This window comes from Synchytrium microbalum (assembly GCF_006535985.1).
Source record: "Synchytrium microbalum strain JEL517 chromosome Unknown SmJEL517_scf0050, whole genome shotgun sequence".
NCBI classification, from domain to species: Eukaryota; Fungi; Chytridiomycota; class Chytridiomycetes; order Synchytriales; family Synchytriaceae; genus Synchytrium; species Synchytrium microbalum.
In genome coordinates this window covers 145,335-160,514 of record NW_022158399.1, presented here as the reverse complement: position 1 = coordinate 160,514, position 15,180 = coordinate 145,335, and the positions used below count along the sequence as shown (strand labels likewise).

Here is a 15,180-nt window from a genome sequence, read left to right as displayed (position 1 = left end):
ATTTGTCTTGTCCTGCGAGGATTTCGTCGAGACTGAGAGCATTACTGCCGTAACAAAGTCTCAGATCTTGAAGAATCGAAGGATGTCACACTCGGCCCATGACTTTGTTGAAGTCGGGGCTGCTCTGAAGGCCTAGTATTGACAGTTAGAACGTCCATTCCATGGACATATGCATGCATGACTCTTAATATAATTATTTTCATTCTCAAAACTATGGAAATCAACAAGTCTATACAAAAGGAATGTCGAACTCAGCAAAGGAAACTATACAAGAAGGTGTAGGAAGGCACCGTGTTCAATTTGCACGCATTTCTTTATCAATCTCCACATAATCGACATTGGGATCGTTCTCAACGGCACTAACTGAGGTGGTCGGCATCTCTAAAAGAGTATGTACTTGGTAAGTAATGTAACATTTATGAAACAGACTTGTTGTTCCTACCAATAGCAACAGCCGACAAGATCGAGAACCGGTAAGTTATCTTGCCACCAGACTTTTGAATACGATCAATAGTGGCGTCCATAGCGTTCGAGGCGATATCTGACTTGAACACTACGATGTATTTCCCAACCTCTTGATAAAAGCATAAGATGTTAGTGGTGGCAAAGTGAAGCTAACCATCAAGCAATTAGCAAGAAACGATGAGAGCTTGTGCCCACACGTTCGCGCCCTGCTTTCTTAAGTTCACAACTCGGATCTCTTAAAACTCACCAGTGTTGACCTGTTGTTGCTGAAGTCCATTTACAGCGACCAAGAGAGCAAACAGTACGGTAAGCAGCCATAGATATACGTTTTTTGTGACTCTCATTGCTTCAAATAATCTCATTGACTTGTCTTATCTGTTTGTTTGATGTAGATAGCAACTTGCAAGTTTTTGCACGTTTTCAACCATGGCCTCTAGAAAAAGATCTACCAGAAAAACGAAACAATCTACGTCGAATGATGGTACTGATGAGGCTGGATCTACTGTTACAACCGACGAGTCGCCAAATCTTGCACAATCGCAACCGGACGCAGCTGCATCAGCAAACGCTTCCAACGAGGACGGATACGCCTTGGCTAGATCCATAACGAAAGATTTTAGACGGCCAATAGGAGAAGTACCAACGTCACGGTGTAAGTGCTTGGGTTTGACCGAAATATCGAAGCCTGGGAGCTCCAACGGGTTTTTGCAATTGTAGGGCACCCAAGTAATTGGGACTTGTTTGACTGGACCATATATACGCTATCAATCACCGCCATCATCTTAATATGGTACATTTGCGATGTGAAGTCAACAAACCCATGCTACGACAAACCTCACACGCAACTTGCACTGTAGGGTCTTTTACGACGATCCCAGACTCGCATGGATATACGAAATATTCGGCGCTGGAGGCCTCATCGTGTAAATCTGACACTGTGCTGCTGTTAACATGTTCCTGTACATTTGATAATATTATATGAAACATGGGAATTCATTTACAAGACAGGTAGAAAAAAAGTTGTATGTTTGTTGCATGTGTGTCAGGATTTGAAGGTTTCAGATGCTTCTTTCTATATAAGTTATCTCCCATTCCGTTCTAGTTTCTCGGCCACCACCATTCGGATGACAATTCCAGCACATCTTGTGGGCCCAATGTGGAGGCACGACTGGACCCTGATCCTGAGCCAGGCGAGTCTAGTATCAGCACATGTATTTCCTAGTAGTTTGGTGAGTTACAGTGTGATATATATCAAATGTTGATTTCAAGACGCTTACTGGTTCCTGTTTGGATCCAACATGAGGCTGTCCAGGCATTGGTGGTGGTCCTTCAGGTACATAGACATCAAACTTCAAATGTGATGGGGCCCTTGCATTCCATTCCATAACTGTTCTAGATGCTTGTTCCTGTTCCAAAATAATGTGTCACGTCAACATACTCATAAAGAACAAATGCAATAACTAAAATGACCTCACCTGTATACTATCACTACTCTTATGAAAAAACATCTTTGCAGCCCATGGCTGAACACTCGCCGTCAACACCAACGCACATCCAACCAACATTGCTGGCCTAGTAAACCCTTCTAATGCCAACGCAACTGTAGCAGCAGCAAAAGACACCAAAACTAAGGCAGCTAGTATGCCTGCGATGATCCTATACGTCTTTTGTCGAATGCCGTGAGCTGCTCGTAACATGGAATTTAGTTCTGCTGCGTGAGATCTCCATAGTATGGCAGGTACTGATCCGTCTAGTGGTACTGGCACGTCAAGGGAGAATTGGGCTGGTCGAGATGCTGTTGTTGGTGTTTCAGGGTGCACTATGACTTCGGTTCCTTCGGGTGTGATTCGGCGATGTGTTTGGCGTTTTGTTGTTGAGGGTGGTGATATCTATGTGATGTTCACAGTTAGAGATTGAGGTTGTACGTCTCGACGGTGTATATAATTAGACATTGAGGTTGTGCGTGTTACCAGTAGAAGTAAAACTCAATCGTAATAACATATGCTTTTGTTCGGGCAGATGTTGATGCTTTTCGGTGCTTACCCTGTCAGATCCCAACAATGGAGTCAACTCATTTCTCCATAATCCTAGATATCTTGACAACGACGTCCATCTTGACCCCCACCTCCTCTTGTTTGGCAAGTCGTCAGAAGAGTCCATCTTTTGCAATAGGTAACAGAGATTTTCAAACGCGAATACAGTATACAACAGGCCTTGATTTCACGATATCTTGTCTTTTCTACGTGTAAATTATCGGTCTCTGTATCAGAACGATGAGGATCTATCGAGATGTACCTTCAAACCAGCTTTTTCTAATTGGTCCAAGTTTTTTTCAAAGGTTCCGTACTTTGCCCGGCAAAGCGTGACTTATAAATCAAGGAGGTGACGAAGAACGAGCAGGAGAACGTCTAGCATTAAATATTTAAGTGTAGAGTTTTGGCTGACATCAGGTATGGCATAACGTGCACTCCTTTATGTTGCTGGTTTTTTGCGGCAGTTGTTCACTTAGTTCCATTAAAACACCATTAAATTCCCCCCATTACTAGTACGGATGGCACCTCCAAAATATCCACCATCACCTATAACGCACGATCTCGACGAACTCATCAAACTCGTTCGCTCAGATCCAACTTTGACCAAACTGCATTCATCGGATCTAACAGACTGGAACATCTACAAGTTTTATAAAGGACACCACCGCAATGTTCAGGCCGCGTACCACGCTGTAGAGCAGCATTTGATATGGAGGTTGAAGTTTGGGTACAACCAGTTGGTCAAGAACTCTGCCGAGTTTGCTGATGAGCAGAGAGTTGGGAAATTGTACTTCTTTGGACGGGCCAGGTACTCTTGAAAGCCGTATTTCACACCTTTGATAGCGCTCTCATATGGTTTTACACGTTAGGGACGGAACGCCGGTTATGTATTGGCGAGTGTCGAGGCATACCGCAGATCCATCAGGGCAGGAACGGACTCTGCGTTTCGTCATATGGACTGTTGCGAGAGCAGTTGAGGACGGGTGGGCCATCGAATTGCTTTTGGTGTTATCTTTTCCATCTAACATGTACTCGTATGCCAAAGCACTGTGACGGATCAGTTAACCTTGATCGTTGACCGTATTGGGTCAGAGACCAACACGAATGTGGACGGCATACCATTCTTGACGAAAGCTGCTAATTTGCTGAGGGCTCATATGCCAGACATACTACGACGACTCATTATATTCCCTGCCGACTGGTTTTCCCAGGTGAAAAAAAAGCTGTCATCAATGTCACTATGACCATTCTCTAACCAAATTTCACCTTCTTATAGATGGTATGGAAGATAAGCCAACCAGCACTCTCCGAAACAGCCAAAAAGAAAGTGCTGATATACAGCGAATCCCAAATAATGTCTGAACTCCCTCGCATTATATCCTCAGACAACCTCCCAAGACGATACGGTGGTAATGCAATAGATCCAACCGATTTCCCACCAGCACTACCTCAGAAACGTAACGTCCGCTTCTTTGAATCTGTTGAACAGACAGCTTCAACCACTATACTGCCAACGTTAACGAAAATGACGGAATCAATCAGCACGACGAGCATCACGTATAGAAAGAGTGTTGATCAGGTTAGACCCTCAGTAGTGAGAAGGTCGCCTGAAAGATCAGATGTCCTGTCACCTAAAAGATTGAGTAGTGGGGCTGCAGCTGCCAGAGTCCTCTTCTTGAAACCATGGCGACGTACACGAGTGATAAGTGCATAAAGCCACCGTTATAGTATGAAACTAGTTTGAGCTGATACCAGCTATAGTCTTAAAGCAATAGTGATAAAAATATGTAATCTTCTGTAAACACTTGTTTGAAAATATCTACAATAGTCGTGATATGGCTTTTTCCTGATAGTAATAAACAGTCGTCTAATGTTCAGGAGTCCTGGAATCGGATTGAAGGCGTGGTATGTGAGGATCCCCAAACTATTGTGCGAAACCAGAATATTAGGGATCATGATATCTTATCACACCTGTAAGAAACAGCGAAAAAAGCAGGATGGCGATCAGATTTGTACACACCTATAGCATCAAACAACTCCACAACCCCCTGATGTCCCGCAGATTCAGCAAACATCCTGGCCGTCCCTCCAAGTTCCGTCTTTGCGTTCGGATCCTGATGACAATTCTCCAACAGATACCGACACAATCCAACATGTCCATTCAGAGCAGCCATCATCAAATTCGTCTTTGTATGCCGTTTATCAGGCTTATTTACAAGTCTCGCACCAGCGTCAACAAGCACCTTGGCAGATTCGACATGGCCCGACGTGATGCAGATCCGATCTAGAGCTGTCATGTTTGCTTGGTCTTCTATATTGACGGATACACCGGCTGCTAGTAGGGCACGTAGGATTTGCATTCCGGAATTCGAGGCGACCATGTTTTCGCAGCATATCATTAGAGGTGTTGTGCCCGCAGAATCGATCTTGTCGACCGAGGCGTCGTGTTTAAGAAGAACTTGGACGGCTGCCAAGTTTCCAGAGGAGCAGGCGAATGCTAGTGGTGTTTTTCCGGAGGGTGTTTTTGCTGATATGTCTGCACCGTGTTCGATTAGTATGGATACGAGTTCGTGGCCGCCTTGATGACATGCGACCTATACAAAATGAGGTGGATTTTTTAGCGCTGGCATTGTAAGGTCAAGATCTTGATGCTGAAACAATTACTACATTACAAACGTACCATGAGCTGCGTCCGTCCATATTTGTCTCTAGTTTCGAGACTCAGTTCTTTACCATACGTATCCAACAATTTCGTTGTGGCGAGCACATCACCGTCTGTTACTGCCCTCGTTAGCTGAGTAGATGCCCGGTGTAGATCAGACTCGTCTAGAACAATTAGATTCAAATCAATAAACCGATTTAAACTCCAGGCGAAACAAAGCAACCAATGCTTTGGGTGTATACCTGGAGTTGAAAACTGCACTTCCGTGGTCGTATGATCCCCACCATCCCATTCGCAAATCAATCTCAATACATACTTTTCATTCGGAAACAGATTCTCAGCAATACACGAACATTCAGGTCCCTTGTAATGCGTGGTGATTTCTGCGACTGGGATTGACATTAGTCGTGTGGTCAATGTGAATGTGACGGATGTCTTTCTGGGCAGAGGTGGATCAAAGGACCACGATACGGTAGCACTTCGAGTCGTTATGTGGTCGAAATGGATTTGAGGTTCTGCTCCACTTTTTATTGAAGATGCTGCCATGGTTTTGTTTTGCAAAAATTCACGATTTTGTCCAGATCTAGTACAGAAGGATGGTTAATAAAGTTGCGATCAGTTATTTTGAATGGCATGTAATAAGTAGTGCTATTTACTTGAGGCTCTTGTTGCTCAGAACTATCAGTATCCGGGCTGTTAGCACTTTCCGTATGCCAAAAGTCAGGCTGACACTGACGACAACATTTCATGGATCACGGGTATGTACACCGCCAAAAAGCATAGCAATTCGCACTTTGCATTTTTAACCATTTAGCCTCATAATTCATGAGTTGACAGATGACGCGACTTATATTCAGACACAGGGGCACCTGACGATTTTTGGTAAATGTTTTCATCCGAGTCAGTGTCATTATTCGACCATCGTCCATTACAGGCGATTGGATGTCTTTTCGGTGATATAAAACCCATATTAATGACAGACTAGGCCAGCTATTCCACTTTACAAGTATGTTTAAAGCCCAGAACCGAGCGCATCGCTACCCCCAACACACACGGACGGCCGTGACGGTTCCAATCTACTCTCGTTGCTGAGTCCGAACAGTCTCAAGAATTTTTTGTACAGTGGCTTGTTGGTATAGAGCATCAACAACCCTATTTGGTGCTTTCGCGTTAGATCTTCTGCTGCTAAGGCAACATTTCAAACCATACCATTGACAGTAAGATGTGTGGATGCAACCAATATGGCGAAAAATTCATATTCTGGAATCATTGGAACTCCCGAAATAATATCGTGCATAATTACAATCATGTATGGATTCCTAAACAAAACCACTGTATGTTAATCCCTGTAAAAATATCACGACAACACATATCAGAAATGCAAGGTATGGAAATCGCTCCAGACCAGGCCACACACAACACTTACCAACAAATGAAGAGGGCGGCGGTAATCATTATGAATTTCTTGAAGATAATGATTTCGTGAGACGGCCAGAAAGGCACTGATGAACGATGATTTTCAGTATCCTTTGAAGCCTTGCGAGCGGGATTGATTGTATCTGCTGCCTTGATTCCCAATGCTGACATTGTCGATGACAATGCCCAGACAGCTCGCAAAACTGCGAGATTGAAAGTGATTAAGAGATTCTAGATTGGAAATTATGAGAGTTGAAGCTTGTAAGTATTCAGTTTGTAGTTTAGACCTGGACGAAAAAAAGTTGGTCGAAGACACGACAAGAGATGTTTTAACGTACCATTGCAGCGAAAGCCATGAAGAATATAGCCAAGCCTACTGCCAATGTCGGAGGGTATCTTGAAGCGCATTGAAAGCCACAGTATGTGTTCGCGGCTCTTAATTCCAATGTCTCCAAGGCTCCAACGTAGACTGCCATGCCAAACGTAAAGACAGCAACCAAGTAAAAGAGTCCAATCATCCCATAAATGGCAGTATCAGGGAGCTGTCGACCTTTGACGATTGCATAGTATCGGTCGATTGCAAGTGCCATGATACAGTATAAACCAATTGACATTCCCTGCATTTCAATAACATTCTGAAAAATACAGTCACCAAATCCCGGGTAGTGGCCTATATAAATTCCACGAAAAGATACGATGGTTTGACCTATTCCTAGTGTTGCATCAGCAAATGCGATGCAGGCAGGAATTTTCCATGACGTTTTATAAGAATCTTGTCTGTGACGATGATGAAGAATATTGCTACTTGAAGTAGTCCTCCGACACAACAGATAAGGCCATTTAGTGTGACTGTCGTGTATTGGAAGGCGCCGTAAGGTTCCAGTGTCGTTTCTTGGAAGGATGCCATTCTGCTGCGTTCAATAATTTACAAATTGTTTGAGAGCCGTTAATAGGTATAATCATCAAAGTTCTGAAGGTTTCAAATCTTAGGAATTGGCATGGCCCACTGAATCCATCCGGTTAGAATCGCAGGGAGCAATTGGCGTTGATGATCAACCCTCCTTGGATCAGATTGGCAAAAAGCGCTTTGATGTAATCTGTCCTACCCAACGTTCTAGTAGCTTGGTTTGGTTCATTTTGAACGGTTTTGGCCTTGAGTTCACTTGTTGCATCATCGTGTCAGCTGAGTCTTTAACAGACCAACAGTATAGCATTCCTTTTCATTGGTCCATTTAGTGCTAAGCTCCTTGGCCAATTGTTCTGTTCCTGATGTCGATTGTTCTGTCTGTGGTCTTGTATATCTGAATTATATCTTCCTAACGCTAAAGACACGACTGATTTCTGTTAACCACTTTTGGGACTTTTACGCTGCAAAAAACGCGTCGGCATGGGCATTCTAATCTAATACTTTTTCATAATTGCCGCATAATATCTAGAGTAAAGAACGTACACACGGGGACTACGATCAAACATTTTAAACATCTCTACCGAAAAAAGTACAAACTATTTATAGAGCACGTCAAAGTTGTGCTTCAAACAAGATGGTATCAAGTTTCAACAAGCATAAACAGGAGGATATTTGTTTGCTTTTCAGGGTATTGGCTTGTTTCACTTTGTTTTGATTTGATTGGATATCGCAAATCCTGCAGCGATCGAAGCAGCCAGCATCAGAGATAATCTAAAATGTATAGAGAATATCAATAAATGCTTCTTGCGAAGTCTGTTGATTGTCTACACAAGTTTTCCATGACATGGTTGAATGCAAGACCGCGGTCACATACCCAAAGAAGATGGCAAGTACGAGACCACCCATTGCCTAGACGAATAAAGTGTGTTGAATGATGAGGAGGCTTATTGGAATGTCACAGAGAGGAGAGAACTCTTACAAGGAACCCTCCAGTAACAAACGTGGCGACCTATTAAGAAGCATCCGTCGTTGTTACTATGAGTTAATGACGGCACTAGAGTACGACGCGATGACTGACCGTGACACCAATACCGACCTGGTCAAAAGAAGACAAGAATGGGTTAGCACATTGGTCCATCGTCATACGACAAGTCGCAATGTACTTACAGATCCAGCAAAGGTGAAGAAAGCGAGGAGAGCTAGGTAGGTTCATGAATGTGATGAGCATTGTCTTGATATGGTGAGAAGTTGTCGAGAAATTTCAACCGGCAATATTGTACCATAAATCACGGTTGGGATGCCAGCACATGCGAGTAAAGCATAGACAAAGACCTATCGTTTGATGAAGTGTTAGAATATGTAAGTGTTATTCAGATATCTCCTTTGTGTCTAACACGGGATAGTACAAGCATCGTTCCCATTCTACAAGATTTGCACATGTTTGGACAATTGATGCACGGGGCTAGCAAATGTAACAGCAGCAAAGAGTGATGAAAAAATATGTTGGAATTCTACCTTGAAGACCGGATACTTTGAAAGAGTGGCATCAACTGTTGAGGCGCGTCGTTTGAATTCATCGACATAGACTGAGGTATATTTTGTGACGGGAGATACCATTTGTTGGAAGCCATTCAAGCTTTGGAGTAGTTTCTGAGTATAGACATCAGATGTTGATTGACGAGTATTGTTGTTGCTTCCATTGCTAGGTATAGTCATCTTGTCTGATCTTTTGGATATTGATGTCAAAGATGGCGGACGCGTTCACGTTCACTAAGGAAAGCGATGAAAAGTTGAAGAATCTTTGTTTACACGTTGATTTGAATTTACTGCTCATCGTTTTCTTATAGATCTCGCTCCCTACATGGTGATCTAGCTTGTTTCCTGAACGCCGACAAAATCCATTCGAGTTGATTCTTTGTTGGATACGAGAGCTCTGTCTACTATTGAGCACGGTAGATCGTTTAGAAGCATGTCAGTGAATATTACTTTGGCTTCTACGGACTATGCTGCCCACCATTTGAGGATACCAACGACTCCAGCTGTCAAACCAACAATCCCTGACTTTTACGGTGAATTCAAAGCAAACTGGTACCTAATCAAAGAACTATTGTGTTTGCGCCTGCCTGCATTTCGCAACTCGCTTACCAGCCTTTCATCCCAGGCTTCAGAATTCATCGGGAGCTGTCACTCACGCTCTAGAGACAGTAGTTTTATGGCTTTCAGAAAACGGCAACTATTTTCATCTCAACGTAACATTCGCCACCTCATTGAGTTCTATACGTTGTAGAATCTTGACGCTTGCTTCCTTAGGACACTTGCTGGGGAGAGTTGAAAAAACTGAAGCTTGAAGGCTCTTTCCTGAAAGGTGTTTGGTCGCCAGTCATTGGCGACGATGATCAGCCTGACGACGATCTAGAAAATTTTGCATTCAAAGTAATTCACAAAGGTTGCTCACGTCTCTTCAACATCTTCTGACACATTGCGCACACACAGATGCACTTTGCCACTGCTGATACGAGTCAAATAGAAGTGGTTCTAGAAGTACCCTCCCAAAGCCCAACCGATGCTCAAACACTTTCAATGATGAACATGACAAGAGCAACCTCTGATGAACAAATAGATGCCGTGAGGCTCCTGATATTCAAAAAGCTGGGGGCTTTTGGTGAAGAAGAGGACGATGAGGGCGATGATGATGATGATGAGGGACCAGATTTTCAAATAGAAGGTGAGGAAGAACAGGACGATGAAGGAGGAGAAATTACTGGAGGTCTAGAATTTGCGGAAGACGACGAATGGGAGGATGAGGAGGAGGAAGAGACGGACGAAGGGCCAGCAGCCGGCAATAATAAGCGAGCTGCTGAAGATGAAGATGATGGTGATGCTCATAAACGAACGAAACGATCTTGAACCAATCAAACCAATTAATTACTTTGCATTTGGTAGAAACACTCTAAATATTAAACTATTTGTCCGGAAGGAGATCCATGATATTTTCTGAATTGTTCGCTACTAATACGAGATCAAATAGTCATGGTTCAAAGTGACGGTGGTGCTCCTTGTGCGAAATACTCGAAAAGTGATTGTGGTCGTTCCTGCTTGACAGGTTTCCACGCGACAACATGATTGAATATAATATCTAGTTCCCGTCTCATTCAATACGCTAGTGGGTAGGAAATGATTGTTCGTTGCTCTCGTTCGGCATGAAACTTCACAAACCCACAATCTGTACACGTACGCAGCAGAAGATCACAAGATGGCAGAAGAAGCTTCAAGCACAATACTTGTACTGAACTCAGGAGTAAGCCTCGAATTATTATGTTCCAATTTGACCGCGTTTACCCACCTTTAAACTCCCAACAAGAGCTAACTTGAGCAACAATTCAAAACTTAGTCGTCAACCATCAAATTCAAACTATATTCAGCAAAGGATCTGACTCTCGTTGCCTCAGGCTCCATTGACGCTCTTCTCTCGAAGCAACCCGCCATAAATGTTACCGTCATCAAGCCATCATCGAGCAAGATCAAGAATGAAGCTCTTTGGGTAAGCTCTTACAACGATCATCGCTCGAACCAAAGATTTTGCTTCCAATTGTTTGATTTGGCTCTAAACTAGCCCTCTATATGCAAGAGCTTGACAATATCTCATGTTTGAACAGGATTCTCCACCGACACAAGAAGATATCAACAATTATGAAGTTGTGTTTCGAGCATTCTTGGAAAAGATTAGACCACACTTGGTTTTCGATCATGTTGCTTGTATTGCACACAGAGGTAAGTTTTACGTTTTCAAAATGAACGGTCAAGGTTTTTTGAGGCCTTGTAGCCGAAACCCCTCGGCACCTTTTTCCACGTAAAATCTGACTCTTCCGAGCTATTCCAGTCGTTCATGGAGGAAAGCTATTTGACGCTCCAACTATATTGACCGATAAAGTTATTGAAGATCTCAAAACCGTATCAGACTTGGCACCCCTTCACAACCCACCAGCACTGTCACTCATACACGCAACGAGGGCTATATTCAGTGACAAACCACAGATAGCAATATTCGATACCGCATTTCATAGAACCATGCCTGAAGTCGCCAAAACCTATGCACTCCCATATGACAAATGTCTTGAATTAGGGATTGCAAAGTATGGGTTTCATGGAACGAGTCATGGGTACCTTGCTAAGAAGACTACTGCGTATCTGGAGTCTGTCAAGCCCGTTACTGCTATTGGTGCCATAAAACTTCCGTGGAGATTGGTTACGCTGCATCTTGGAAACGGGGCATCGGCGTGTGCGATATTGGATGGTAAAAGTGTCGATACAAGTATGGGTCTCACACCGTTAGAAGGCTTGATAATGGGAACTCGATCTGGAGGTAATGGTTTGGGATTCTAGATTTTGCATGACCAAAAAATTCTTTGTAACGCTTGCGAACGTCAACGCCAACATAGATGTCGACCCCTCTGCCATATTCCATCTATCCCAACCTCATTTCGCTGAACACACAACTTTGACAGACACTATCCGGGTATCACAGGCCGAAGACATCCTCAACCATTCAAGTGGCTTGCTGGGTATATGTGGAGAATCAGACTTTAGGAAAATAGAGCCAATCCTGTCCTCAAATGACAGCACTTCCGAAAAATATCGAAGATGTAAACTAGCTGTAGACATGTTTACATACCGCATTGCCAAATATGTCGCATCGTATGTAGTACCCTTAAAAGGTATTCCTCATTGTATTGTGTTTGCTGGGGGAGTTGGTGAGAATTCGAAAATAGTTAGGAGGCTGGTTTGTGAGTTGTTGGATGGATTGGGAGTCAAGTTGGATGATGCCAAGAATGAAGGTGTTGATGGTAGCGCTGACTTAGTAGATATAAGTCATGCAGACAGTATAGTGAAGGTGGTGGTGGTCAAAGCAGATGAAGAAGGTGAGATGGCCAAGTTGGCCCAAGAAATTGTACTTTAAGAGTCCAGAATGGAAAACGTAGGAGGGAAAATACATTGCCATAGTTTAATACACAAGATTCATGCATGTAAAATGTTTTGGTCAGTTTAAGATAAAGTTGCACTGGCGTTTCTGTCGCTCCTTGCCTTCTCGCGTTGGAAACCAAGGTTTGGCTATGATCCCGCCGCAAACAACAACAACTGCGAGAAGAGAGAGCTTGCCGATGTGCCAATGAAGTAGCAATCGAGAATGACATTCAAAACTCAAATCCGTCCCTTCACTGTGAATAGAAGAAGCCAGTTTTGCGGAGTTGACAGGTTTGGCTGGTTTTGCGAGGTTTGCGCACATTTAATTAGTGCATCAGTCGAGACCACCGCCAAGCGATGAAGGCTTAAACTACTGTTCACCGCACTTACGAAGTGCCTCATAGCATTCTTTTCTCGCGACTGAAGCCGAAAGATATCTGAAACACCAATGTGTCGAAAGATGCAACACTAGTTCCAAATCCTCTCACACCCTCCGGAACAAGTCAAAAACTACCCTCAATCTACGATTTTAACGTCAGAAAAACTTTATTGTACTTAGCGTAAGTTAGTCGAGCCTTGTCAACTACTGGCTGTCACTCAAGGAAACGACGCATCTCAACAATTCTGACGTCTTAGATGACAACCGAACCTGAAACTCATTCAAATATCTCAACGTCTGACGTCTCGAGCATTGCATCTCTGGAAAGTCACAAAATCAGATCGGTTGGCATCGAAAGGAAACCTGAACCAACCTTTTTCGATCAGATACGTGACGAAGGGCCCGAGTGTTTGTTGTATGAACAACATTGGAAGCTCAAAGTACTCATTACCACTTGGCTCGGAATTATTCTGATAGTTATAGCTGCTTTGATCAATTCTCCATACGCATCTAATCCGGTGTTTCAGGTCAAGATGATTATTGGGACGGTGGGGTTTGTTAGTATGGTAATTTCAGTCATACTAGGATTTACGAGATTATATCATCATCGACAGCCTGATCAGCGTCCCAGACGTGATCCTGGAGTACATCCGTAAACGTGTAATTTCTGTTTCTCGATAATAAGAACTTCAACCTAGTCAAGTGTAAATACTATATAGACAACCTTCAAAGATGATGACACGAGATACGTTGCGAGACAGAGCTCTTGCTATGATCATACAATTCTTGGAAGTCGAAGACTTCGAACTTGCTGTTCATGCTTTGAAACAGGAGCTTGGAACGGAATTGGCCGATGATATCCAGAGAATTAGTATTGGAAAACCACTGTTGAGCCTGTTGGCGGAAGCTGAGGATGAGCTGAAACGAGGACTGGGAGCTAGAACGGAATCATCTCAACCAACATCAATTTGGTGAGAGTTTTGAGCATCAAGGATTTCCACGCAAAGCAACTACTGAAAGCTCTTCATTGGCTGATAGTGAAACGGATGCATTGAAAAAGATACAGGAGCCACCAACGAGTCCTCCCTCAATAAATCAACTGTATAACTTCACTCCGCACTTCTCAAATGTACTGGCTGTTGCTACGATCAACGATAACAATGGTGGTGAATTGCCGCTCATTGTAACATCTGCAGCTGATAAATCCATCCGTGTATCGAGTCTTGTTGGGGAACCACATCTCGAAAGAATTTTGTCAAGTCAATCGTCTCCAATTATAAACATTGTGATTCATCCGACGCTGCCAAACGTTATAATAACTACATCTATGGGAGGCGATATGAGCATGATTGATATTTTAGAAGATGAGGAGCTAATGACGTGTCGAAATCATAGTAAATATGTGGTCGCTGCCGATATCATAGAAACTGAAGAAGGTGGATGGGTTGCTACTGGATCGTATGACAAAACCGTGTGTATATATAGACTACATGATGGGTTGCCGGATTTGGACTCTAGGATTGTACTGAAGCATGAAACACAGGTGGAAGCAGTCTGCTTTGTCAAAGCTACACATGAGCACGGTTTAGCACTCGTAGTGGCATGCCGTGACACCAACTATTTGTTGTATTACTATCTCTCTGGAAATGGACAGCCAAAACTGGTCAAGTACAATATGAACGCCAATAATGATGATTGGATATCCTTCTCAGTCTTACATTTGGCCACGTCAGAGAGTGGTCCATATCTGCTAGCAAGTACGTCTACTCCTACAGGAAAGCTGCTTCTCTTCTTGACGCATTCGTCAAAGATCCTGCTGTCGTGTTACGGAGCTCCAGCTGAGGTATCGCTGCCCAGATGCTGTTTCTCGTCGGATGCAAAGTATCTCTATGTAACCGGGGATGATTTTGCAATATGGTGTTTTCAGGTATCGACTGGTGAGCTTATAAGACGTATAACGACACATGACGCACCCGTGAGATGCATTTACATGGATAAGCAGATGAATTGGGTGGTGAGCTGCGGGTTTGATAAGCAAGTTTATATACATGGTCAATAGATATATTTATGTGCAGCTTGGTTGGACGCAGGAAGGAAAATAACATCATTCGTCACAAGGTGTACAGGGTACAAGGTGTTTTCAGGCTTTTACACCAGCAAAGCCTGTCTGGAAGTTTGTTTTTGTCAGCTGTATCACAAAGCGACCCTACTTTCTTTCCTTCCTCGCAATCCACATACTTTTGGTGTTCACAAAAAGGTTCCTGACAACAAGGCACAGAGCAGAGTTGGTTGCATATAGTTCCCATCTAATTGTTTGATATAGCTATTGGATCTGGTCGGTAAACGTTTCGACCTC

At 43.3% G+C, this 15,180-nt stretch overlaps 2 protein-coding genes across 2 annotated transcripts; one reads left to right on the top strand and one right to left on the bottom strand.

Moving 5' to 3' along the window:
• Positions 1-4,372: 4,372 nt before the first annotated feature.
• Positions 4,373-5,706, bottom strand: SmJEL517_g05476 (uncharacterized protein; the record flags this gene model as incomplete). The annotated part of the gene is made up of 4 exons (XM_031171402.1): positions 4,373-4,422; positions 4,519-5,092; positions 5,179-5,324; positions 5,403-5,706. 4 exons carry the CDS (start codon positions 5,704-5,706, stop codon positions 4,373-4,375), a joined length of 1,074 nt encoding a protein of 357 aa, XP_031022635.1.
• A 5,030-nt stretch (positions 5,707-10,736) lies between these two features.
• Positions 10,737-14,883, top strand: SmJEL517_g05475 (acetate kinase; the record flags this gene model as incomplete). The annotated part of the gene is made up of 8 exons (XM_031171401.1): positions 10,737-10,781; positions 10,875-11,024; positions 11,140-11,254; positions 11,364-11,846; positions 11,923-12,402; positions 13,302-13,476; positions 13,544-13,795; positions 13,863-14,883. 8 exons carry the CDS (start codon positions 10,737-10,739, stop codon positions 14,881-14,883), a joined length of 2,721 nt encoding a protein of 906 aa, XP_031022632.1.
• Positions 14,884-15,180: the final 297 nt, after the last annotated feature.